Source organism: Psilocybe cubensis, chromosome 1, assembly GCF_017499595.1.
Source record: "Psilocybe cubensis strain MGC-MH-2018 chromosome 1, whole genome shotgun sequence".
Lineage (NCBI taxonomy): Eukaryota > Fungi > Basidiomycota > Agaricomycetes > Agaricales > Agrocybaceae > Psilocybe > Psilocybe cubensis.
Window position 1 is genome coordinate 3,393,115 of NC_062999.1, and position 23,889 is coordinate 3,417,003.

The 23,889-nt window shown below is 45.1% G+C and overlaps 7 protein-coding genes across 7 annotated transcripts; 2 read left to right on the top strand and 5 right to left on the bottom strand.

The window, feature by feature from the left end:
- Positions 1–52: 52 nt before the first annotated feature.
- JR316_0001175 (uncharacterized protein) lies at positions 53–622 on the top strand (the record flags this gene model as incomplete). Its single annotated transcript, XM_047886986.1, has 1 exon — positions 53–622. The coding sequence occupies one exon, from the start codon at positions 53–55 to the stop codon at positions 620–622; it is 570 nt and encodes a 189-aa protein (XP_047754732.1).
- Positions 623–1,156: 534 nt separating this feature from the next.
- JR316_0001176 (Translin-associated protein X) lies at positions 1,157–2,255 on the bottom strand (the record flags this gene model as incomplete). Its single annotated transcript, XM_047886987.1, has 5 exons — positions 1,157–1,323; positions 1,377–1,460; positions 1,533–1,680; positions 1,744–2,073; positions 2,142–2,255. 5 exons carry the CDS (start codon positions 2,253–2,255, stop codon positions 1,157–1,159), a joined length of 843 nt encoding a protein of 280 aa, XP_047754733.1.
- Positions 2,256–2,401: 146 nt separating this feature from the next.
- Positions 2,402–3,364, top strand: JR316_0001177 (uncharacterized protein; the record flags this gene model as incomplete). Its single annotated transcript, XM_047886988.1, has 4 exons — positions 2,402–2,607; positions 2,660–2,687; positions 2,752–3,053; positions 3,112–3,364. The coding sequence occupies 4 exons, from the start codon at positions 2,402–2,404 to the stop codon at positions 3,362–3,364; spliced, it is 789 nt and encodes a 262-aa protein (XP_047754734.1).
- Positions 3,365–3,622: 258 nt separating this feature from the next.
- On the bottom strand, positions 3,623–12,208 carry JR316_0001178 (Proteasome activator complex subunit 4; the record flags this gene model as incomplete). Its single annotated transcript, XM_047886989.1, has 48 exons — positions 3,623–3,820; positions 3,887–4,078; positions 4,138–4,192; positions 4,255–4,310; positions 4,368–4,426; positions 4,484–4,523; positions 4,574–4,701; positions 4,758–4,782; positions 4,837–4,924; positions 4,974–5,167; positions 5,223–5,270; positions 5,334–5,555; positions 5,608–5,732; positions 5,781–5,900; positions 5,953–6,197; positions 6,248–6,447; positions 6,499–6,504; positions 6,556–6,717; positions 6,770–6,954; positions 7,003–7,042; positions 7,099–7,157; positions 7,220–7,352; positions 7,400–7,433; positions 7,485–7,604; positions 7,663–7,764; positions 7,819–7,868; positions 7,916–8,105; positions 8,151–8,255; positions 8,313–8,352; positions 8,402–8,507; positions 8,560–8,618; positions 8,670–8,844; positions 8,903–8,915; positions 8,972–9,002; positions 9,068–9,370; positions 9,436–9,550; positions 9,603–9,815; positions 9,869–9,886; positions 9,937–10,068; positions 10,119–10,319; positions 10,372–10,412; positions 10,463–10,505; positions 10,556–10,842; positions 10,897–10,998; positions 11,054–11,408; positions 11,464–11,581; positions 11,633–11,875; positions 11,931–12,208. 48 exons carry the CDS (start codon positions 12,206–12,208, stop codon positions 3,623–3,625), a joined length of 6,054 nt encoding a protein of 2,017 aa, XP_047754735.1.
- Positions 12,209–12,446: 238 nt separating this feature from the next.
- On the bottom strand, positions 12,447–13,570 carry JR316_0001179 (uncharacterized protein; the record flags this gene model as incomplete). Its single annotated transcript, XM_047886990.1, has 3 exons — positions 12,447–13,148; positions 13,208–13,394; positions 13,452–13,570. 3 exons carry the CDS (start codon positions 13,568–13,570, stop codon positions 12,447–12,449), a joined length of 1,008 nt encoding a protein of 335 aa, XP_047754736.1.
- Positions 13,571–14,093: 523 nt separating this feature from the next.
- JR316_0001180 (Biotin synthase, mitochondrial) lies at positions 14,094–15,644 on the bottom strand (the record flags this gene model as incomplete). Its single annotated transcript, XM_047886991.1, has 8 exons — positions 14,094–14,302; positions 14,362–14,536; positions 14,589–14,664; positions 14,717–14,859; positions 14,910–14,964; positions 15,016–15,286; positions 15,336–15,356; positions 15,413–15,644. The coding sequence occupies 8 exons, from the start codon at positions 15,642–15,644 to the stop codon at positions 14,094–14,096; spliced, it is 1,182 nt and encodes a 393-aa protein (XP_047754737.1).
- Positions 15,645–19,206: 3,562 nt separating this feature from the next.
- Positions 19,207–20,151, bottom strand: JR316_0001181 (uncharacterized protein; the record flags this gene model as incomplete). The annotated part of the gene is made up of 1 exon (XM_047886992.1): positions 19,207–20,151. The coding sequence occupies one exon, from the start codon at positions 20,149–20,151 to the stop codon at positions 19,207–19,209; it is 945 nt and encodes a 314-aa protein (XP_047754738.1).
- Positions 20,152–23,889: the final 3,738 nt, after the last annotated feature.

A 23,889-nucleotide genomic window follows, 5' to 3' on the forward strand; every position in this document is an offset into this window, starting at 1 on the left:
ACCAAAGGCCCACGACAATCAACGAATTAAGCCTTCTTCTATCCATTCTCTGATGGAAAGACAGGGGCCCCAGGAGCATTCGCCAGTCAAAGGGTACTGCACCCTCCCTAGCACTTCTTCTGAAAATAGGGTACAAATGCCACAGGGTACCGGCGCGCCAACAAAATCAGATGGAGATATATCTCGGGATACAGATTCGGTCCTTTTTCCAGATATCAAATCCACCAAATTCCTGGCACCTACGATCGAGAGTGATTTTGCTTCAGACAGTTTGGGTCTTAATGTTCAGTCGGTGTCGGAGGAAACGACTTTCTATGCGGAAATATCTTGTAACGAGGGTTTTGGTCATGCCTCTGCCGCAATCATCTTTTTACCTCCCATAGTTGATATCGACAAAGAGCCCAGTTCTCCATCGAGCTTCTCGGACAAGGATTTACGAGGATTGGTAGCGTTCCTCGATGATTCTGACCCTCTGTGTATATCACCAACAGGGCAAAGCTGGTTAACCGTAATTCGTCGGGCCTTCAGCATCGGATTGGAGTGCCAGGTCGATCAAATGATTTGTGATACCGTCAGAAAGATCAGCACCTCTTCACCTGGTCTTGGGGAACGTCCCTTTTGACTTTGGAATTGTCACATTAGCACGTATATAGGTACTACATATACACGCAGTTGGTCCATAGATCTTGATTCATGTTTTACGGAAGAACTACATGTTTCGATAGATTTATAGTTGTAAGCTTTAATTGGCATGTCTTCGGCTGAGTTTGTGCTGCACATTTAGGCACATGAATCACGCTGTTCTTGGCTTGTACATTTACGTCCCGTTAGGCGTTGGAAAACAGGCCTCGAGGTCCTTTTAGAAACACGCGCACCTGCTTGTACATCTGTCCGACGGCAATTGTCTGTCAGCGGTCCTTGCGTGGATTTAGGTAAAACTGTTCTTTCATTAACTTCGACTTCACTTGACGCGTATGGAAACAGGGAACGTGTTGAGATAATTGAGCCTGCACAAACTTCTAAGCGAGAAGCACTTGGGGTGATACAAACTATTCTTTGTTCCTAGCATCATTTTGGGAGCAGAGGTTAAATTTTAAAGATTGTCTGTCTCTTTGAGCCCCTACAGCTGCATTCTGGGGTAACTTCTCCGGGCCATTCAAATGGCCCCATTTTCATCATCGCTTCCGGCATGGAGATCTCTTCTATGACCACGAGTTTCGTAGGTGTGGCTGCTATAATTTGAGACTGATTGCGCAACAATGTCATCCAATATCTCGGGCGGCAAATCATATTCAGAGCTTCGAACAAAGATCGCGTATGCAGCTGGTAAAAGAACATCAGAAGGGCTCCGGTAAGTGGTAATAGATCTGACTTACCATCTTCAATTTTCTCGAGTGATTGAGTGGTCACGGATTGTTTTTTCCTCAAGTCACGTATGTAGGGAGTTAGTCCTTCAAAATCTGCAATACAATTCCAGAAAGCTCATTAGGTACAGGGACATATGAGTGTTGGCAATTGAAAGATATACTGACCAGCTTTACATCTCCGTACAAATGCACAGACTTCACTTGCTTTCTGTCTGCCGCCTTTGTTTGCAATCCCGGAGATCGCAAAGCGCATAAGTTCTCCGGTGAGATCTGACAGCCCCAATAGATAGTCGGACACAGTGAGTGGGAAAAACTGTGGTCATCTCTTGATTTCAATGGTACATACGAAAAATAGAGATTTAGAGACATGACATACCTTGACGCCATCTGCAGTCATGAGCGTCTTCTGGACTTCGTCAAAGGTGATCAAAGTTCCATGGTCGAGATAATGAGCAAAGCTCAGTGCTTCAATGTATTCTTGCAAACCGGGGGAGACTTGTCGTTGATATCTCCAGTATTTGTCGCCTTCTAGCTCTGGTTGGAGCTTGGCATAGAGATCCTGGATTTCGCGAAGCTTTTCATATCCTTGTTGAGCAGCTTTCTTGTAATGAGTGGGTTGATCCTCATTGGCGTCTGCTGGATTTTGAACAAGACGATGCAAAAGAAAAATAGCTTTCTTCGAGAGATTTGTTATATCACGACTCGCCTAGAACAAGACATTGATGCCATGGCTTTAGATCAAGAAATTAATGAGTAGGGCACGGGACGACACACTTTAATGAGCCGTTCGCGTCTGTCGTTATAATCATCCAAATCTGCTCTGAAGGTGTCAAACGATTGCAAGACTGGGGAGGACGAGGAGCTAAGGCTTGTGGTCGTCGTCGCCATGAGAAGTGGTCACGTGGATAAAGTTATTAATGAAGTTGTAGTCGATTTCGGCGTAAAGAAAGGGCAGGTCAATAAGACAGGTTGCCAGCGTACTTACTCCCATCACCAATCCTCAACCACCTTCGCCACCCACATCCACCACACCAATGGCCGCCTTTGCACCCAAGGCAGGATGTCCCATGTGCGGCATTGTCGCAACTGCCTCCCACACCACTCCAAACTCACCCCGCTCCCCTGTTTTCCCCCCAGGCTCAACGCAGGCCGAAGTCGTCTGGCGGGATGAGAATTTCACTGCATATAAAGAAAAGGCAAACCCGGTATCTTCAAAGGGTCATATTATCATTGCATTCAAGTGAGCTCTTGGCGTTGTGTTAGTGCCAAATCTCTTACTCTCATTTCCGCAGTCTTCACGTACCGTCAATATATTCATTGGTGAGTGCATCATTATATCTATTGCCTGCAGTATGATCTAAACAACTCTTTTCTCTTAATACAGTCATCGTCCGACCTACCATTGCTCGCCAATGTGCGCAATTTGGCGACTAGATTGCTTACTTCCCTCATTCCGGCTTCAACGCCTCTTTCCCCCTCAACGGCTGCCCCGCCGGTTCCCATATACAACAATCAATTCCGCATCGGCTTCATAACCCCGCCTTTTAAAGATAATAAGATTCCTGTGACAGACCATTTGCATGCGCACGCTTTCATTGGACCAGCAGACCTCGCAGGTTGGTGGCGAGCCGTTGCTTATGGGCCACTTGCCTGGTATGCGATTGAAGATTTAATTGCTGAAATTCGGTGGGCATTGTTGTCAAATCATCCACCATCCGTTACTGACCCAAATTTATCTTTCCAGTGAATCTGTGACCAACAATCGGATCAAGTCTGGGTATGAGAATCGTCAGCGGGCACCTATTGACATGGTCCCATCAGCAGGTGCAAGGGTGGGCCAGGCAGATGGGCAGGAAACCACAGAACCTGGTATTGCAGATTTGCACCTCGAACACGGAGAACAAGGGCTGATCCCTTCAAACTCGAATTTAAGTCCTCAGTCCATGTCACGTCAATTTTTGTCATCTCAAAACCAAATACCCCATTTACGTGTGTAACTTGCTGTGGATTTTCGAGGGCACCCGATTTTCTTTTCGTTCTCTATTGCAACATGTCGTACGCATGTCAGTCAAAATACGCAATCCAACTTAGTACAACAAACAAGTAAAGCCCCTCTTTTCTATACATATACCATGGACCTTCTAGGCAGAAAAGCTTATTTACCAGATGTAAATCATATCATTATAATTATCTCAACTGCAAGCATTAAATTCCTTCCGCATATACATGCAATCTATAAATGTCTAATGTCATAATTACGCGTCTAGAAGAAATGATGTCAGTGAAGCTGTCAACTCAATGAAGTACGGCATACAGTATGATGACCCTGTTAAAAGAGTCGACAAGGCTGCTAGTTGGGATTCGTTAAAACATTTCGAATCCTCGTGCCATGTATCTTGGTGTGTTCTCTTGAAATTGCTAGCGCACTTTCGAACGGTCGTGGATATGGGGATCTATTGTACCATTGAGCTCTTGGTATCATCACAGAAGCAGAGGCTTCAATTGACGCTCCAACTTACTGGGTCGTAAGTGTGATCCGCTAGGATGTTTGTGAGCAATTCTGGCATCCATTTTTCCACCGTATAGGGGTAACTGTCGACGAGGGCACATATCCCTAGAATTGCGGCATGTCGCTGCCTGATAGCTTTGTTGTAATTGGGGTCTTGTCTCCCAGGAATGTGAGTATTCTTGAGTAGTCTTATGAATCGATCCTAAGGTGATGTTACTTCTTCAATATATTCGTTCAGTTGTAGCCACAAAACTTTCTGACCTTCAAAGTGACGACACTGCGCCGCGGAGATAAACGCAGAATACCAGATAGAGTTCTGAGATGTAGTGTAAGTTCACTTGAGTTCTATATATTTGTAAACACACGAGCTGTACTCACACGGCAGCCATCTCGCGAACCTCTACAACTTCATCATCCAAACATCTACATAAAACCTGATAACAAAAGAAGGTTCAGCAGTTTTCTAATCGATAAAAACGGAAATGTGTTACCTCCAACATTTCCACTATCTTAATTTCACTAATCAAGGTAAGCTGGCGGAAATAAAACACTTGTAAACACATGCTGATTAGCGTGAGGATCTTCACTATGCACAGAGTGTACAAACCCTGCAGGAGCGGAAGGGCTTTAAGCCTAACTCTCCATGACTTCAAAACAAATGAGTAATCATGAATTCTACCAAGCCTAATGAACATACCGGTGAAGATTGTATTGCATCGAAGATTTCACTCAAGATTGGATTGACATGCACCACTGGAGGCGTGACTCCACACATTCGAATGAGCAGACTGCTTGCTCGCGATGCAAGACTATTGTTATCGTTAACTAGATAAACACATTAGAACCTAATGATATATGCTGTCACCAACATGGTGAACTACCTTCCGTGAAACGGAATATCTCTGGCTAAGAGATCATGAGTAAAACTTACAGACCCATAAGCTTGAGAAAAACACGTACCATGAGAGGAAGAATGTAGTCGAATGTGGAATTTGCATGGAGGTCGTGCAGAGATAGATAGAGCCATTTGCACACAGTTATTCCAACCCTGTAGAAAGAGTCAGGAAGCACTCAAAATAACATGGAACAGGGGATACCTGTCATAGTTCGACTGGAAGGCTCGAACTCCAGGGACACGTGCCGCACGCCATTCCTTAAACTTTTCAACAAGTCCTTCAATTCTTGCTCTGTGATAAGTACCTCTCATCGCCATGATGTCAGACGTTAGTGGTAGTGAGTGACATTCATTGATGAGCACTTCAACAGTGGGTACAGTTGGCTTAGGTTGCCACTTATTTAAAGCATACATTAATAACGATTGTACGAGATTGAAAAAAAGTTTATACCTTGACATTCTCTGAAAATGCAAAAATTTCACTTATGAAGGCTCGCACCTAGGACAAAAATAGAAATAGTCAGTAAACTTTATTGCGATAGCTGGCTTGGTTGTAACGTACGTCCTCATGTTCGCTGTGAATCTCACGCCAGCATCGTTGCACAGTGTCGTCTGTCCAGGGACCGAACTTGCGGCGAAGTTCTTCAAAGAATGCTCGGTAAAGTGTAATAACTTTGACCGCATCGAAAGATAGTTCGGAATTGAAATCTAGGTTCATGAATGCATCATATAAAAAGTCAACAAGGGGCTGGAGTCGGCGAGGATCTTTGTTGTAAAACATATACTAATGTGTAGAAGTCAGTGATACTATGAAGTGACAGAGAAAACAAGCGTACCTCAAGGAACGATGTCCATATTGACAAAGTGTCAGACTTTATATTCTGGACAAATATAATTGGGATGTAAGGTGTAAACCATTTCCAAAGGGCATCTTGTTTATCTATGGGCCAATGCTTAGAGCCTATCGTACCATGTTAGTGAAGAATTTCATAAAAATACTGCTGCCCACCTCCTAAGATGCCGGCTAAAAATTCTGCAGCAGCCCTTTGTTTGTTTTGATCTTTATCGGCAATCGCTGCTTCGACTGTAGGGCGGAAAGCTTCAAAAGGTTCGTCTTCAAGTAGTTGAACTAGATAGCAAATGATTAGTTTTTAGCATGGATCACACAAGAAAAATACTACAGATTGACTTGACGGTGGACACATTATCCTGCGTGATGGTGGTTTCGTGGTTTTCTTCGGAGTAATATATTGCAACGTCCTCCCAGTATTCTTTCCTCAGAACCATTTCACGGACAGCTTGGATAGCGTCGGCGCTTCCTGCTTCCCATGGTTGGAAAGTTGACTTTGAAGGACGAGGAAGTATATACAAAGATATGGTTTTATCCCAAACCAACCATCCAGGGGGGGTTTTATCGAAGAATAGCCTGCCATTTAATGAGTGAGAGTGTCAGTCCGATTAGAATATTAACATTACGGAGTTCGGTCTGCTTGATGGATGTCTACTGGAACCTTGAAGTTATTCAAAAAGTCCTGTGTCGTTGTTGCGGAAGCATTGATTTTCAAGGAGCGTTTCAGAGGATTGTGATTTCGACCAAGAATAAGGTCAATGGGATCTGTGCAAAAGGTCCGCAACTTGATGCCTTGAATGCTCTTCATCACAGCTCTTTGTGCATACTGTCACCAGAAGGTGAGTAAGAAATAGACTTGGGATTTACTGAAACCTACATAACGCTGAATTTATTGTTAGATTGAGAAGAATTCAGTTGACTAAAATAAACTTACTATGCTCGGATTATCGTCATGAACCTTCTCTAAAAAGTAGACAATCTGTTCACGCAATAAAGGGCGGTCGCGTCGTACTAGGGTTCTCAGGCATTTCACAGCGTAAATTCCGTATCTCCAATGTGTCCGGGACGAGTTTGCAATTTGGAGAATGTTTCGAGTCTGTCATATTCAATGACGTGCTAGCTAGGACGCAAAGATTATAACCACTTACCATCTCACTAAAGGCATCATCTGCAATCTTGACACGGCTGATGCGCATATCGCGAGCGCGATTTGTGATAGCTCTGTCTTTCGGAGTAAACTTTAAAAAGCCCTGCAAATTTGTCAGAGCACTATCCACAGCTGGAGTAGGCATGGTGTATATGAGGGTGGTGGGCTCGGTGAAATTACTCAGACCTTAAACTGATTTAAGTATGGCGTTACTAATTACGAAGTAAAACTTACAATTGTCGAAAACGGTTGATACACAATCTTGTATGGAGGGCTAAGAAGCAATATGTTTGTATTTGCGTTGTTAAAGATATCAACGGGCTAACCAACCTTCTCGTGCTGCTGACAGAGGAACAACGTCGAAACAAACTTGTTGGCGAGCGTGGGTTCTGTGAAAAAGCGCGTCAGACACGTCAGACAATGCCCACCCAGACCGCAAGACTGCACTAACCACCGATGGCATACTTTCCGAAAGAAGGTGAGTTGATTGTCCATAATGCACCCTTCACCCGGTCATCATCTGTGCCGGGCTTCAGAGCATCAAATAGAACTGGGAGTGCCCGGCGTCGAACTCCATCATATGTCTGGGCAACGGTGAATATATAACTTGACCCATTTTCATTATGCTTACCCCGCATATTGATTCCAAATGGCTCTGGCTTGACCTGCGAAAGGGCATAAGAGAACTTGAAAGCACACGACAGTATGAAACATACTGTCGAACAACTGGGTAATGCCACATAGACCATTCAACAAGGTCATCGATAAGATTGTCTTCAACCGGACCTCGTTTACGTTCAATCGAGTTCCAATGCAAACGGGCAGCGTTATAAAATCTATATTGCGATGAAGAAACTTAGAATGTTGATAGCAAAAGAAACACAGTAAACAAACCTTGCACGACGGACATATACTGCCCTTGGCCAAACCTTTTGCCCAGCATATTGCCGTGCTACGTTTTTTTCACTTTCAAACTGGTCTTTGTTCACATAATAGCTGATAAAGAAATCAATGATAAGCCCAGGGGAATAAAATTTAAAATAAGCATACCTATCACGGTTATCGCCATATTCGAGCATGTATGTACGGATTGAGGTGATCTAGAAAATATTGAGAATAATGATCGCCCGACTTGAAGAAAACATACCAAGACTTGAACCGCGTCAACAGTGTTCTCCTCCCCCTGATCTCTCAAGACCATTGAGGCCTTATGAAGGAACTGGCCAAACCGATGCTTAACCCGAAGAAGATACTGATACTCTGGATCAGAAGTATCTGTTAGAGCAAAACCCGAGTTCAAAGGTGGGGCGGAAGCAATCATCTCAGGAATTTCGTCCCTGTAAAACATAAGAGACGTTAATGAACATCTATGAGCGACGTACAGTATGTCGCTCGAAAGCGTAGCCTGAAATATATCTTCTTGACTCATAAACTCTTTTAAAAGAGTCGGAGTTCCTGCAAATGCATTTCGGACAAGTGTTAGATGCCTGCATTATGTATCTTGAGCATGACGTTGCAAGAGAAGGCGCAAAATGAAAATTAACCTGCAAAAATCACTCCGCCAGATGGCGTCGCGGATGGTCCCTAAGCGTAATATGAGTCAAAAGCAAGGCACAGTTTTATGAGCTCTTACCTGGTTTCAACAGACTCTCCAATGATTCCAATGTAGGCTCTACCAATTCCTTGAAGATGCGAATTGCGAATTGAATTTCTTGACTGTTTGGTGTATGCCATGAAATCTACCATAACATTAATTGAATCAAACATAACCTGTTGGAATGAATAACTTACGGTGACTTCATCAGGTGCAAAGACCTTTCCCCAATGAAGATGGTGATTTCGTTGGAATTCTGATTGAAAAGGTTTGCTTACAAGTCAGAAAAAAGGATGCGATGAAGTACCTTCGCTTGTCCATTCATGAGGGTTGATGAACTTGTTTTCCAAAGGATATGTGTGAGTCAAGGTCAGAAGGAGACTTGAGAGTAATTTTCCGGTCCAAGAGTATCCCCTTTTTGAAAGTGCTTTTTCGTGAAGTAAATGTATCAAGGAGAGCATTTCGTCTTGATATTTAAGCACCTATGATGCAGATATAAATTTCTTTCTCTTTCTTGCACACAATTACGCAGAGACATACGGCTCTTCCATCACTAAAACACATCCAATTAGTAAACTTTATGCAAGAATGATAGATTATTTGACGAACTTATAAACTGTTCCTCTCAGAATGGCCAGATCTAGTTAAAGGGTCATGAACCGAATAAGAATTGTTTGTCTAGATCAACGAAAGAAAGGTTCTCACACCAGTGTAAAGTCGCGTCTGACGGTAGAGGCGTAGAAGATGACGTAGTGCGAAGGGAGCTGGCGCCATTCTCAAGCTCCGTACGGATATTCATTGCACATAGAGGAAAGAATTTCGCCAGAGTTTTGACAGGATCGGCATTGGCGACGCATTCAACGAGTTGGTGAATGGCTCGTACGGCGTTTGTTCGCACATTGGTGCTGGCGTAATCAAATACCATGTTGAGAACCAAGTCATACAGAGGCTCAGAGAGATGAATGCATATTTGACTACAGGCACCCGTGACAGCATCGATAATCTGAACTATACGGGTCGGAAAGTCGATGTCAGAGGATGGTCAAAAAGAGATACGTAAGCCATAAATCGACCTTCTGTAGCACCGCCGGCATTGCCATTTGGTCCTTCTTCAGGAAGGTTCTCGAGTAACTGGATGACTCTACGAATGAAGTTTGCAACCCAATCTGGGAAGCCACCCGTGGAATCCTGCAATATAATATGTTAAATAAGGAAAGACTGGCAGGCTCTTGTATATTACCTTCAACAGTGCGTCTTCTTCTGCGTTGGTAAGCTTGGGACCAGCTTCGGTAGAGGAATCTAATTCTTCCAGAGAGAATGAAGGAAGAGATGTAACGTTTCCGCTCGGGAACAGTGGTGCGGATTCTTCTGTGGGAGGGGTGTCGTTGTAAGACGTTAGATCACCGATTTTGATATATTGCGATATTTCTACGAGAAACGCAGTGGTGCAAAGCTGTGGAGACGTGGTCAAAGTAATGCTTAAGTAAAAAAAGACTACAGTGTTACTGTTTTTGTTGGGTCATTCTGTGTCCGGATTAGTTCGGGAACCAACAAAAATACATCAAAAAACTTACGAGATCTATGCCAGGAAGGAGAAGTTCTAGAATAGGAACAAGATACTTTGCCCCCGGATAATATACATCTCGAGATACTATAGCAGGGGCTACAGCGCCAAGAGCTTTGATGACGGATATAGTTCGTTGTGTCTGTATGAAAATTAATACACTACTAGTTCGTTTTGGAAAGGTCGTCGCACCTCGACCAGAGCTTCCAATGACGGAACTGCTCGTTCTAACACAGGGTGCAGGATCAGATCAGGCTCCATGACGCTCATCGACTTGAGGCAACTTTGCACATTTGATACTGTGGTCGAATCCTGCGAGAACATGGCCAACAGTACAACTGTCCTTAACGACTTCACCAGCTCTCGCTTCATTAATTTAGTCAAACGTCGGCTCTACAGGAGTTTCAATCTCGAGAAAGAGGAAAATTGATTTCTGTAACAATACCTTGGGCGTCTTGCATTTGGGGTCTTGCTCTTCGTGCCATCCTGGTATCATAACATTACTGCAATGTCCCAAAGGTGTTCTTTAGGCTTACTCTTGTTAAAATCGTACACAATGTATTTGATGAACGCACTGAGCTGTTAGGAGAGTCAGGCAAGCGGCAAATCGTATACAAGCTAATACATACGTCAGCTGTCCAGGTTCCCGAATTAGATGGGTGGAAAAAGCTCTCAGTAGATGCAATCATTCTGGCCAGCGAATCAAGTGCCTTGGAGCCAGCAAGGTAAGTCCTCGGAGCAAAATGCGCCTTCTTAGAGATAGGTGAGGACAGATAGTCCCCAAGGCTCGCATTAGATGGATGAGGAGTGCTGGCAGCGGAGGGTAGGGGGGAGAAAACCGGCGTAGCGGCATTGGAAGGAGGAACGGGCAAGCCATCGGTCGACATGGAGTATACAATTATTCGAGCCAAAGAAGCTTGATGAAATGTATTCATTTGATGTTGTGCCAGATACAATTAATCAGACTTACGGATGCGCCATTGTGGTTTAGGCAACCTTCCAATCTCAAAACCAACTTGTTGATCTGCAGATGGTCCGGTAGTCAATGAGCCCCCGTCTGCTAAAGGGATCTCTGTGAAATTGTCGATTAGAATTCCTCACCTCCTGTCAATCACTCTTGTGCTCACCCATCGAAGCAAGACATTTACACATCAAAAAATTCCATTCATGCTCAGTGAAAATTCCAACATCTTTGTATAAGCCGGTCCACATATAAGGGCCTGTAGCATTGGCCTTTTCAGACCAATCAGGTCGCTCTTCTCCTTCAGAAATTTCGTCATCCGGAAGCTCTTTGACTTTCTTCGGATCGCTGACTTGTGGATTAACATGCAGCTCTGCTAATTTGGATATAAAAAACAACATCCTTTCATCAAACATGTAGGAGTTGATAGACTCCCACACGCGGAATATCGTTGGCAGATAATATTGTGGATGGCTTAGAGGGAGAAACGTCACGAGGTAGTACTCAGTAGCTAGAATAGACTATTTAGACGTGTTGTCAGTAAGTTTATTGACTGGATTAAGCAACCAAACGAACATCTAATTTTGTTCCATCAAATTGAGGGAGGAAGGTTGCGAGCATGTCATTAATGGCCGCTGGGTGGAAGAACTTGCGGGAGTTATCAGCAATGTAACCCATACACCAAGACAATTGCCTGAAACCCGATATATCAGTACTTATTCAAGAGCCTTCTGTGAAAACTGACGTGTATTCGAACTGCCGCCGCCTCAAGAACAGGTCTTGGCTGAGGATATCATAAATAGGCTTCCACGGAAGCCTCATGTCATCGATTGTGATCTTGTATTTAGACCTAGTCAGGACTTTGAAGGCGTCAGCGCATGTGGCTATTATCTGCGTCGCCAGTCCAGGTGTAATGCTCAGATGGAAATACAGTTTGGCCAAAGCTATTCGTCTATCCTTTGGGATAGGATATTTCAACATGCACCAGCTGCAAACGCAAAGTTGATAACGCATTATGTCCCAGAACATACTGAACCACATACTAAGTAATCATACTATCCCATTGCATGAAACCGACATCGTAATCCCTTGCCTCGACGCTCTGAGTGAGGCGAAGCAGTATGAAATCAAGCATGGAAACCATTTTGGAGTATGGTTCGATTGAGTACGGCAAGGATTTGGCATAGTTCTTCAACTTTTGCATATATCTATCGCCGTGAGTGTTCTCGATGTCGTCAGGTAACGGTGGTCCATTCAAGTTGGTGGAAGATACATAACCGCCACCATTCAGGTTTAGGGAAGAGATATCCGGAAGCACCATTGGGCGCTACCTTCTATGCAATGGGTGGCAGATGTAAGTTGAAAGTCAATGGTTAGGTTCGTGGTGTTGAATAGAGTGAGACTGTCGGAGCTAATGGCGAACAGCAACCGATCAGTGACGCATTTGGTTTACTTGATTGCAGTTTACTCAAGGTTTACTCGGTTTTACGTCAAGTTTATATAGAACATGTTCAATGCATCCAAATAATCCAAGTATGTTTACAACAAGTATAGCACATTTATGGCCCAGTGGCAGCAACAGTAGCAAAGGCAGCATCTTGTAACTCCTTTATCGCCCTCTCCCTAACCATATTCCAAATCGTATTTCTTTGTGCTCTCACATCTCCGAGACCTTCCCGGATCTCTTGCAGACGCTCCACATACTCTCGTCCGTCATCCTGCAACTCCCGTAGCGTTGCCAAGTTCTTTTCTAGGCTGTTGAACTGTGTTTCGGACACATTGTACTGAGGTTCAGTACCAGATGAACTTTCTGTCGGATATGGTGTAAGGAAGATTTTGTGCGTAGCTGGGATGAGGTCTGGGGCGCGAGCAACCCTCCGAGCTTGGTCGTCCAGATCATCCGCGTCCTCGTCCTCATCTTCGCGCTTAGGGACAACAGAAGACTCTCCAGACTTCTCGTCGGGGTCTTCGCTCATTACTTGCCACAATCGACCCAGTGCTCTCTTCATAGTAGCCTCCCCTTCAATAAGACCATTTGTAGCATGCTCCAACTCGTCAAGCAGGCTTGATCGAAACGTGTGGGTAATAGATTTGTCCAGTACAAAGGTGGAGTAGTTCAAATGGTGAGAATTTGGAGCTGGATATGGAGAGACGAGGGGGGGAGATGGTGTTCTAGCCAGATGAGGTAGCGTAGGTGGTGATGGGGAGCGGCGTTCTTGGGGCAAGAGGAGCTTAATACGTTTCCGAGCCCGTTGTTCAGCCTAAACACGTTGAAAAGCGTCAGCAAGCATCCAAAAACTGATGGAAAGATATAGCGCACCTCCCAATCCTCCATTTCAGGACCCCAAGCTGTTATCTTCCCTCTACGAACCCAACGAGCGCCCTTCGTGTTCTTGTGGCCCCAATTTCCTTCGGGCAAACCGACACTTAGCTCTTCTTCGTCAGAGTCATGGCCAAGGGACGGATAATACCAGGCATTACGATCGCTCAGGGGCAAGAGGTCGCCGCTGTAGACGTGGTACATCAGGACACAACAGACAAGCAACTTATAAAGAAGCACCCACTTTGGAAATTCGACTGTTGGACGTCGTTTATGGCCATTCAAATGCGGCGGAGGATGGTTGCTCGTGGACGGGTGTGGGCCTTGGTGGTTCTCGTGCGCGGAATCTGGATAGGCCGACATGGAGAGTGTTTGAATGAAACAAGCTTTTTCATGCCCGTATACTTTCCTATTCTCAATTCCCGGCATTTGCCGTCTTCGTCAACGATGTCTCTCTCTCATTCCATCACCATCTAAGCAGTATAGTGCCTTACCAGGCGGTAACAGAGCTCTTATACATTATTCACATCCAGATTTGCAAAAGAATCGACAAGTCGGCGCATTGACCTATATTTCAAGCAGACCGTCGGTGACCTCTCAATGTGTAACATTTTCTTGCTTCACTCAGAGGAATCACAATTTCCAATCGCTGTATTTTCCATGATCTAGGTGAATTTACGTGCAACCGAAGAAATTTAAAATGCGCTTCTATTCAAACAATTGCAGGGAATATATCAATATAAGCTATCTCTTAGACGTCAGCCCTCGGCCATGCGGGATAACGACATCTCTCTTCTCTATCAAAACCGTATGTCGGTATATAAGTCTCCATAAAGATAGTGCGACCAACCTTAATACACATTTAATTGTTTATTTTGTGTGCCCTTTAAACACTCGGTGAAGCTGTCGATTCACCCGCTTTGAGCAGCTTTTCTTCCAAACGCGAGGCCTCCTTTTCGGCCACACTGACTTGTTCGAAGCTACGCATCCCAGAGAGTCCCCAGCGGCCCATCATAGCTTTGTCCTGAGGTAAAGTGAAATTAGCAATCTTTAATAACGTGTCATCAAATTTTTTTACCTCGTCCCACGGAGAGCCTTGTGAACAAGAAGAAATTTAAAACCACGAGGAGTTAATGATAATTGTGAAAACGTACATGGCGTAGTCAGCATCTGTTCACCTGTGAACACTGCGTTGGCCCCAGCCATAAAGCACATGGCTTGTTCTGTCTCGGCGAGAGTATTTCTTCCCGCTGCAAGGCGAATGATTGTAGAGGGCATTGTGATACGCGCCGTGGCGATTGTGCGGATCAGAATGTGGACGGATACGGGCTGTTAGTGGTAATCAGATATAAAAGTCGTAAATATGACTGGACTGCAATACATCATTCTTTTCCAAAGGAGTTCCGGGAATCGGGACAAGGGCATTTACGGGGAAAGACTCTGGATGTTCAGGCATGCTACAGAAGAAAGAGATAAGAATAGGCGATAAAATTATACACACACGCTTACTTGGATACTTCGTAGATGAGACCAACGCGATCGGTGTCGGATTCCCCCAGTCCCAAAATGCCACCCGAGCAAACACTGATACCTGCATCACGAACTGCAGTAATAGTATCGAGTCTGTCGTCAAATGAGCGGGTGGTTATAACCTTGAATCACATTAAGTATTTGAATCCAATCCCCATATAATGGACCGTACCTGAGGGTAAAACTCTCGAGAGGTGTCGAGATTGTGGTTATACGCAGTCAAACCACTTCATACATAGGTCAGCGAGTGAGAAGGAATAATTGTAGTCACAACGTACGCCTCCTTCAGCTGACGTGCCTGATCAGGGGAGAGCATTCCGAGGGTTGTGCAAACCTCCATTCCCATTCCTCGGACTTCCCTGACCATCTCCAATATTCTCTCAAACCCGCGTTTTCTACCAGCAAGTTCTCTCCAGGCTGCACCCATGCAGAAACGGGTACTACCATTTTCTTTCGCTTTGCGGGCCGCCTCCAGCACGGGTTCAATATCCACTAATCGAGAGGCCGACGTCGGTGTGGAATATCTCGACGATTGCGAGCAGTAGGAACCTATCAGATTCGTTGGACAGATAATTAACCGACACATATGCTCTCTTACAGTCCTCAGTGCATCCTCCAGCTGTCAAAACCCTCAATGTTCAGTGCAAAACTGGAGATAAAGCGGGAGTAACCCACTCTTAATGTTCATGAGAGTGCATAGCTGAATTTTGCTAGGGTCATGGTATTGCCTATGGACTGATGCCGCTCTGAAGACAAGTTCCATGAGGGGCGTGTCGTAGATCGCTTGAATCTCGTCTTTCTTCCAGTCATGTCGAGTAGGTGGGGCAGCAGGGCGCGTCGGAGGTGTAGCATGGGTAGCGAGAGCTCTCGAAAGCTGTATACGACGAACTGGAAGAGTTCTGAACATTGTTAGACACCTGGTTGATATGGTGGGGTGTCGAACAAGCAGGGAAAGGAGGGGGGAGGAATGAAAGGAGTGTGTATCGGCTACGATGTAAAATCGATTCCTTGGGGTGAATTGGATTCTCAATCTCCGTGATGCCGCCAAGCATCTACGCGAATAATTATCTCATCCCGTGACCTTGTCCCCTGCAATCTTCCCATAGTCCCTTCCCTGACAAATCATTTCTTTTGCTTTTGACGTCTGCGAGTCTTTGCTTGAAGCTTCCTTGTATTGGAGACTTACTCAATGTCTGGACTGTGTCGAGCTTATGAAGACACTGGCTATCTAGTCTTGGTGGAACCCACACTTGTAGACACCTCCGAACCATAAGACCCGGGTGCGGGAGCCACCTCGACTAGCTGCGGCCTGTGATAACAGCTTTGCCGTGTTCTCGATTAACTCGCATGTAACCCGGTGCATGTATCTATTCCTGCATTATATTGGCGCTTGCCGGAAGTCCGAGGCAATAGGAGCCCGTCTTCCTTGCCAGTCATTGTTAATGAATTACCCACGTCTATACACTATGGACGACAATATTATTTTAACCCGAAATGTCAGGGATGGTGGTACAGCTTATGTGGTCATCAAAATCACACCGAAATGAGGGTTTGCATCAAAACCTATTATACATCGAAAAGAGTGTTCCAAAATTCTTTGACGCGTTAGAACTGAGGTATGCACAACACCACGTTGTAAATACCTGCCGTGAATATGCTAAAATAATTGGCCCTTTAGATTGCTGCTTCTTACAAGATTTGTCACCCACTGTAATTAAAAAATTAAATCGTGTTGTGCTGCGCCATTACGCTGCAGCAGATCTATTTGGTGAGCGACGTGTTCCGAAATCGACGACACGGACGCCTGGAGCTAGTTCAGATCAGTGACAATGCTTGGGACCAAAAATTATAGACCCTGACCGTCGGCGTTGGAATTTTGACTACTTGTGGGTGTCTTTTCACCATTGCGTTCGCCCTCCTCTTTTGGCTGGTTGTTTTCTCTCCTCGTCTCTGAAGTCTGGTGTCTGTCCCGTCGATGTGATACCGACTCATGACGTACGGCATTCCATTGTCGTAAAGTATATGCAGCAAGTTGCCTGGAGTATTGCCGCTTTTGCTGCTCTATGGAAGCTGCCATATTATGCAAGCTTTAGAAGGAAGAAAAGGGTGCTCGAGATTCAGTCTGCAAAACGGAAGGTTGAAGATTCGTAGTGGAAAAAGGAGCCATCTAAAAGGTTGTCTTATATACTTATTTCTTGGTAAACGAACGGAGCAGCAAGAGTTCCTCGAGCTCCACCAATCCCGTCACGGAGAGGTGGAAATCGTTCATTTATCCAATGACGTCGGCCGACGCAAAATCTTAATCATCACGTGATGAGACGCGTCTCTGCTGTGGCTTGCAGACTTGCAGACCAGTTGACTTGTTCTCCACTCCCAACTTCTCGGCGCTTCTCCTGTTTCCTGTCTGAGAGTCTTGTTTATTCTCCACATATTTGCTGGTTATTTCTGTTCATTTTATACTTAAATATTCTTCCTCACAAAGCTGGGGCACACATTGGCAGTCGCTTTGTATAGTATGGCTGGGTTTGAACTGTCCGTCACCCTCCACGCCATCGGGCCATACATATCTTAGTACAGTGGATCATATGCCCACTACTAGCTATGTATATCATGACTGAGGGTGTATCTTTGCTGCATTTTGCCATCGAACCGTCACATCGAACTGTTCTATCCTCGATCACAGGACGCATCGTGAATTCTACTTCGGTCATTTCATCACCTAACAGGCTTGGAAGGTGGAATAGTGCCATGTTAAGTGCAGGTTATTTTCACCCTCTTTGCTGAAGTTAAGGGGTATATATATATTTCGTTGTGGTTAGTACATGCAGGTCCTAAGACCTCTTCGTATCTCCCACCGTATACCAATGCAGCGATCCTGATTCAGTAGTTAATGAACATATCATGACTGTGGCTCCGAATGACGATATGTGGTGCATTTCTACTCGTTGATGTCACTCTCCTGTAGCATTTTTGTGTCAAAAAAATCTCCAGTGACATATGCTGCATCGTGTACGGAGAAGGTCTACCTTTTGAGTAGCTAGAAAAAATATCTCCAACCAGCATCGTTGGTTATCACCAATAGTTCATGCCTAGGCACCTGTCAGTTTTATTAATAATGGTATCTAATTTTTACTCTTACGGATATCTATCTATTCGGCGGTGTGATCGAGTCAAGAGGCGGTGACTCCTGAACCAAAGGAGGAAGGTCAAACAACGATATGTCGACACTGAGAAGCCAATGTATCATCTCATGGTTATTTTCTGGAAGGACCTGATGGGAGAGTGAACAGTAAGGACAGTAAAGCTCATCTCGGCGTCATCGTGCAAGATTGGACTTTCTTTTTTCAAAATTCATACCAGTGAAAAGTAAGTAGAAGCATACAGCCACGTATTTCTATGTGTATACGTTTCAAGAGCTAGGTGTTATGCCGTTATCTATGCACCCAGATGGACTTGATCACGGCATATTTTCCTTCAGCGAGTTTTCTGAGGCTCGTCGACCGTCAGATTATCCGAGTCAGTGAGTCCATCATGGTTTAGACTACTTGTATGATATATAATATAACAGAAGATATTTAATCCTGGGAGACCAAATTTATATGTGATTAGAACTCCAGATCCCAGACTGCGAAGGTAATTAGTCACTACTTCCAATAAAAGCAGGCGTCCTTCCTTATTTGGTAGTATTATGTTTCTGGAATTTCGAAGTATTCGAAGATTTATGTAAACACGAAGTTGTACGTGCAAACTTACAACTACCAGTCTCATCATTGGCAAGCCAATGTGAGTTGCTGGAGGTGTAGAGACTGGATTTGGTACAGACGATACAGAGCAAGGAAAACAACTTGGGTATGTACGAGTCAAAAGATGTGCCATATCTGCGAACGAAAGAGCGAGCAGTGGCTCGCAAAGAAGCACCCCAGAAAAGAAGTGGCCCAGAAGCAGATAGATATTACTGGAACGTCCAGGTGCATAAAAACTATTAAATACGCAAAAACCATAGAATATAAGCCCGTGTGGTCGTCAAGATGTGGGTCTGGATGATGTGGAATGTGGGGATATGAATGGCAGGGTTGCTTGGATAATTTGCGCTACATGATAGTGATGTTGGATGGATGGATGGGGAAGTGGGATGTATGGAAATGCAAAACAGGAGAAAGATGTTGCAGACGAGAACTAAATATGTTTCAAAGGGAATAAGCTAGGATAAAAAGGGGGAGCTGGAACAAAGAAGAACAGAGATGGGTGATATTGTCCGAGATCAAAACGTCGTCGCAGATGATTTTCGTAAAGGATAAAGATTTTTGCATCAAAATATGAAAGAAACCAAGGAAATATGCGTGGGTCGAGTTCGTAGCAACGGCATTCGACGATAAAAATTCGTCTTCCAGAAGTCGTTTGCAGGCAGTCGTGTTGTCGTGTCGCAGTCGGAATAAAAAAGTGAGGGAAACGTCCAAGTGTGCCTGTGTTTAAGCACGGACAGAGCGCCAGCTGCTGGAGTGAGTCATGGCGGCGTGGTTCGCAGACAGGAACTTGGACTTGTTTGCGGCCTTGGGGCCACCTCCGAGCATGACACCGCCAGTAAGAACGGTAGTCTTACCCCCATCGTATGGAGTGACCTCGGTCTTGGTTGTGTCGACAAAGACGCGAGCTTGACGAGCCCTCTCGCGACGAGAAGGTTTGAATTCGCTACTCTTGGAAGAGGTCACGGAGGTGCGAGAGGAGACGCTGTCGGAAGTGAAGGAAAAGCCGGAAGAGCTCGAGTTAGAGGAGCGAGAGCTGCAGCGAGACTGTTCGGAGATGCTTGAAAGGGGAGAGGTGGATCGCGCAGGCCTGGGGAATTGAGTAATGATTGGGGTCACCCAGGTAGGTGCACTGATTTCGTCAGCAAGCATAGTGAAAATCTTGTCTTCCTCCTCGAAATCGTCTTCCAAGACTTGTTGAGCAAAAGTTTTGCGAGGAGCAACGATAGGGCGAAGAGATGCCTTGATCATTGGCTCGCTGAAGACTGGGGCCGAGATGGGTGCAACTTGTTCGATCTTCTCGTCGGACCAGACATTGACAATCTTATTCTGGCAGCGAATAGCAACACATCCCGGGTCGACGAAGAGGTCAAACTCTGTGTTGCCGAGGAGAGCGATCCAATCGAACCACTGAACATTAGTGGCGGCACAGGCGGACCAAACGGGCCGAGGGGGCAAGCAGGTAGGAGAGAGGGTCATGCAGCGACGGCCCGAGCCACGAATAGGGTCTGTGGGAATCCACGAAGGGGCGTAGTGTGCGGTGAGGTTGGCCTCGAGCACCATTTGGAGTTTAAGGAGAGTGGAGGGTGCATACGAACCAGCCAGCTTTGCGGTGAGGAAAGTGACGGTGTGGGCGACAGCAACGGAAAGAGACTCGGAAGTAGATGCCATTGGTGAGACGTCAGGGAAAGGGTATCGTCCGGCGATAAAAGAGCGTATAACGAAAATGGAGAGGGAGCTGGTTGAGATGAGCTTCTGCGAGAGTGGGTGCAGGAAGAAAAGTATGTAGCACAAGAGAATGTGAGATCTAGAAAATTAGCGCGAAAATGAGACGGGCGTTTATATTGAGCCGCGACTCGGAAGACTTACGGGCTAAAGAAATGAATCAGCGGAAGCAATGCAGACTGAATTTGAATGGACACTAACCTGGTCTAAGAGAGAGGAGAGAAAGGAAACCTGGTCCTGATCACTATTGCCCATCCTAACCTCTCTTATAAGGCGAGGCTAAAAACAAAGGACAATTACACACACGTGGCCACGCTTTCCTTTTGTTGGATACAATAAGCCTCTTGACTCTCTAGCCCCGACTCTCACAGCGCAAGGCGACCTTGTATTCCTTGCCAGCTTCTGGACATCCCGACAGTACCTTGTATTCCCATCAGTCTTATTGTCAATTACATTGCATCACGTACTGCTGAAGCCCTTTTGTTGAATCCTTTCTTCTTCGATTTCTGATATTGATCGATGCTCCCTGAACCGGTTTGAGTTATCATTAAGCCGACGGTCATTCTAAAAAATACGCCAAGCGCGCCCACAGTTGCGGATCGCAGCCAGAAGTAAGACCAGTTTGCAGACCTGCAAGCCAGATCGCTGCTCTGCTCGCTCAAGTACCTACAAGATCAGTTTACAGACTTGAGGGGACGACGACACGCCAAATACATGTGTCAAGAGATCACCATTCTCCAGTGTTACCGCGCTGTTTTCTGACACGGAGTTACTCCAATACGGAGCCGTCGCTCACTAGCTCCATGTTCTTTGCAAGAAATGCGGGGTGCAGTCACACCAAGTCATCTGCCGGTGCCGGTGTCGGAGAATGAATATTCAAATACCGCGGAAGAAACGCAAACCTTGTTTGCACTATACACACAACTTGCCGCCCGCCCTCGTAGCTCACAGCGTCAAGCCAACAAAAACAAAAAGAGGCCTCCTGCCCTTCCACATCACTTTCGAAAAGCAGATTTTTAGGACTCCGTATCACAATGGTGTGTATCAACCTATGATCCACAAGACAAGCCATGCTGACCGAGTGAAAAAAAGACTCTCGCCGTCGATCTCCTCCACCCCTCCGCTGAACACGAGGCCAAGCAGCACAAGCTCAAGCGTCTTGTACAGTCCCCCAACTCGTACTTCATGGACGTCAAATGTCCTGGTGAGTGCTTTCACCTCTAGCCCCCTTATCCAACCCCACGTCTCGATCAAATTCATATATTGAACCCCAAATACTCATGGTATCCTCGTTTCTGTTCAGGCTGCTTCGCCATCACCACCGTCTTCTCGCATGCCCAGACCGTTGTTGTCTGCCCCTCTTGCACGAGCGTCTTGTGCCAGCCCACTGGTGGAAGGGCCAGGTTGACTGAGGGTGCGTTCCTCATCGCAGCCATCTCTTGCTTTAAATCGTCTAACCTGACAATTTCCGTTCCAGGCTGCTCATTCCGTAGAAAGAACTAGGTCACAGATCCCACCTTGTCTTACCTACCTACGTATATATGTCTGCTTTCCACCTCAATTTCCTCACCCAGCGCATTCATTCACGCCCGACGCCCAATATCACTTCAACTCGCACTAGCTATGTAAATCGCTTTTAGGTCCACCACCTTTGTCTTGCATTTCAAGCTTTCTTTGATAGGTTTTGATCCCTCTTCCATCTTTCCCCACACACTCATCATAATCTGGATGACCTAGGATTAATAAAAATTAATCTTTTGGGATGGATGATGACTTTTCTTCCTCCTCGTGTAACAAGATTAAGAAGATATATTTTATCTTGAGCTTTATCTGGCTTCCCTCATTGCGCAACCACGTAATTGTTGAGACATCCGATGGTACTCTGTCTTCTCTCCTGTCGCGTGACTTTCAGCTGGGAAAGTATCATTGGCATTACATTATTGAAAGCCAACAAATAATCCTAATCCACGGTTTACATCTGCATTATGTGTATAATGTAATACGGTACAGGATCAAAATATCCTTGCAGGTTATGGCCAAATCGTTTATACTTCTGTATTCAGTCTTTCATTAGGATCGCGATATTCCGGCAAGTTGCGTAAAGCTTTCCAATGCTAATTGCACCATTAGCCGAATCTCTTCTCAAGTTCTTGTTTCCCATATATCGAACAAAAGGCTTTTGGGAGGAAACTTCTGATGCCGAAAGGACGCCTATTATTACCCCAAATATTTCCGATGCCTTCATGGTATGCTTTGTCCTCGATTATGGATTTCACTGCCGCCGCGGTCTTATTCTAACAGCGGCATAGTATAAGAATATTGCGAGAACAACATCCACCGTGGACTCTTTCAGATCGTTGTTTGGATCTATCATTCGAGGAATCTGAATTTTACAGCTTCTACTTGCACCCAGTCAGTTAGGAGCTCGAAGAAAGTCTTCCTCTGGGTGTGATTACGACACAATCCTGTTGAACCTGAATACACACGGGGTCAGAAAGTTGACTCAGCATTGCATCGCATTTCAGACAGAGAAGCAGTCGCGTATGTCATTCTTTATTGTCTTTCCATTATCACCAGCATTTTGTATAGCCGTTCCTAGGGACCTCGACGTCTGGGATCCTTCGAGTTGACTTACGCGAGCGCGTACGGTTGCCATCGATGATCGCACTTCGAAGTGCTATTTTTGTTAATTGCGGTCGCATTCCCTGGCCAATTATGCAACCACCTGGGGTCTTTCACCGACTTACGACCCGAACTTTGAATCGGTGACTTGATATAACAATGTCTGACAATTGTCTGGCATTATTCTTGATTGTAGTATATTTCTTTTAGAAATCCATTGTCACCGCTTTTCATGATGTCTTCAGATGTATACAACTAATATGCTTTCTATCTCGTGTATTCACATATTTCAGCAACCCTGGAAAATCGGAAATGCAGAAAATGGAGTTCTACGGCATTGGCATTAACATCGAAAATTGAAATGATGCTTCGGTTCAGAATGTGGGCTGGGATATGTAACAGACAATAACCAAAGCCGCATACAACATACCGCATCAAAAGGTGTGTGTTCGGATATTAAATCTACGACATCACAAAAAATGGCGACTCGCCACCGCCATGGGGTCAGGTAGATCTAAAATATTTATCATTATATAGATCTTACTAGCAAAACGAGCTCTAATACCGATGACATAAGTAGGTGGATGAGAATTAAACAATTATGTGCATAGTCCAGAAATTAAATGAATAGTATCATAGCTCGTACTACATCTAGAGAGCAAATCCAGCAGTTAGCATTCGCCTATATTCAATCGATTCTATAGTTTTGATTGAGGTATGTCTTCGGCGGGACCTCTAATGTTAGCACGGACAACGCCTTCTTGTGTCATTACTGCTACCAGCGTTCCATCACGAGTGAACATCTGTAATCAAATGTCAGTCATATTCCTAGTGGACTGGGTAAGAAGAGTCGGAATAGCATGGAAACCCACCCTTCCGTGAACAATTGCACGTCCTGAACCGCCACGAGGGCAGTCTATCTATTAAAATAATCAGAATCATACCCAAGAGGAGATTTAGACAAGTTTGAACCAACTTCGTATAGAAGCCAATCTCCGGCGTCGAAGTCATTGCTGGAGGGAACGTGATAAATGGATAATACTCGTCGAGCCAGAGGGGTAT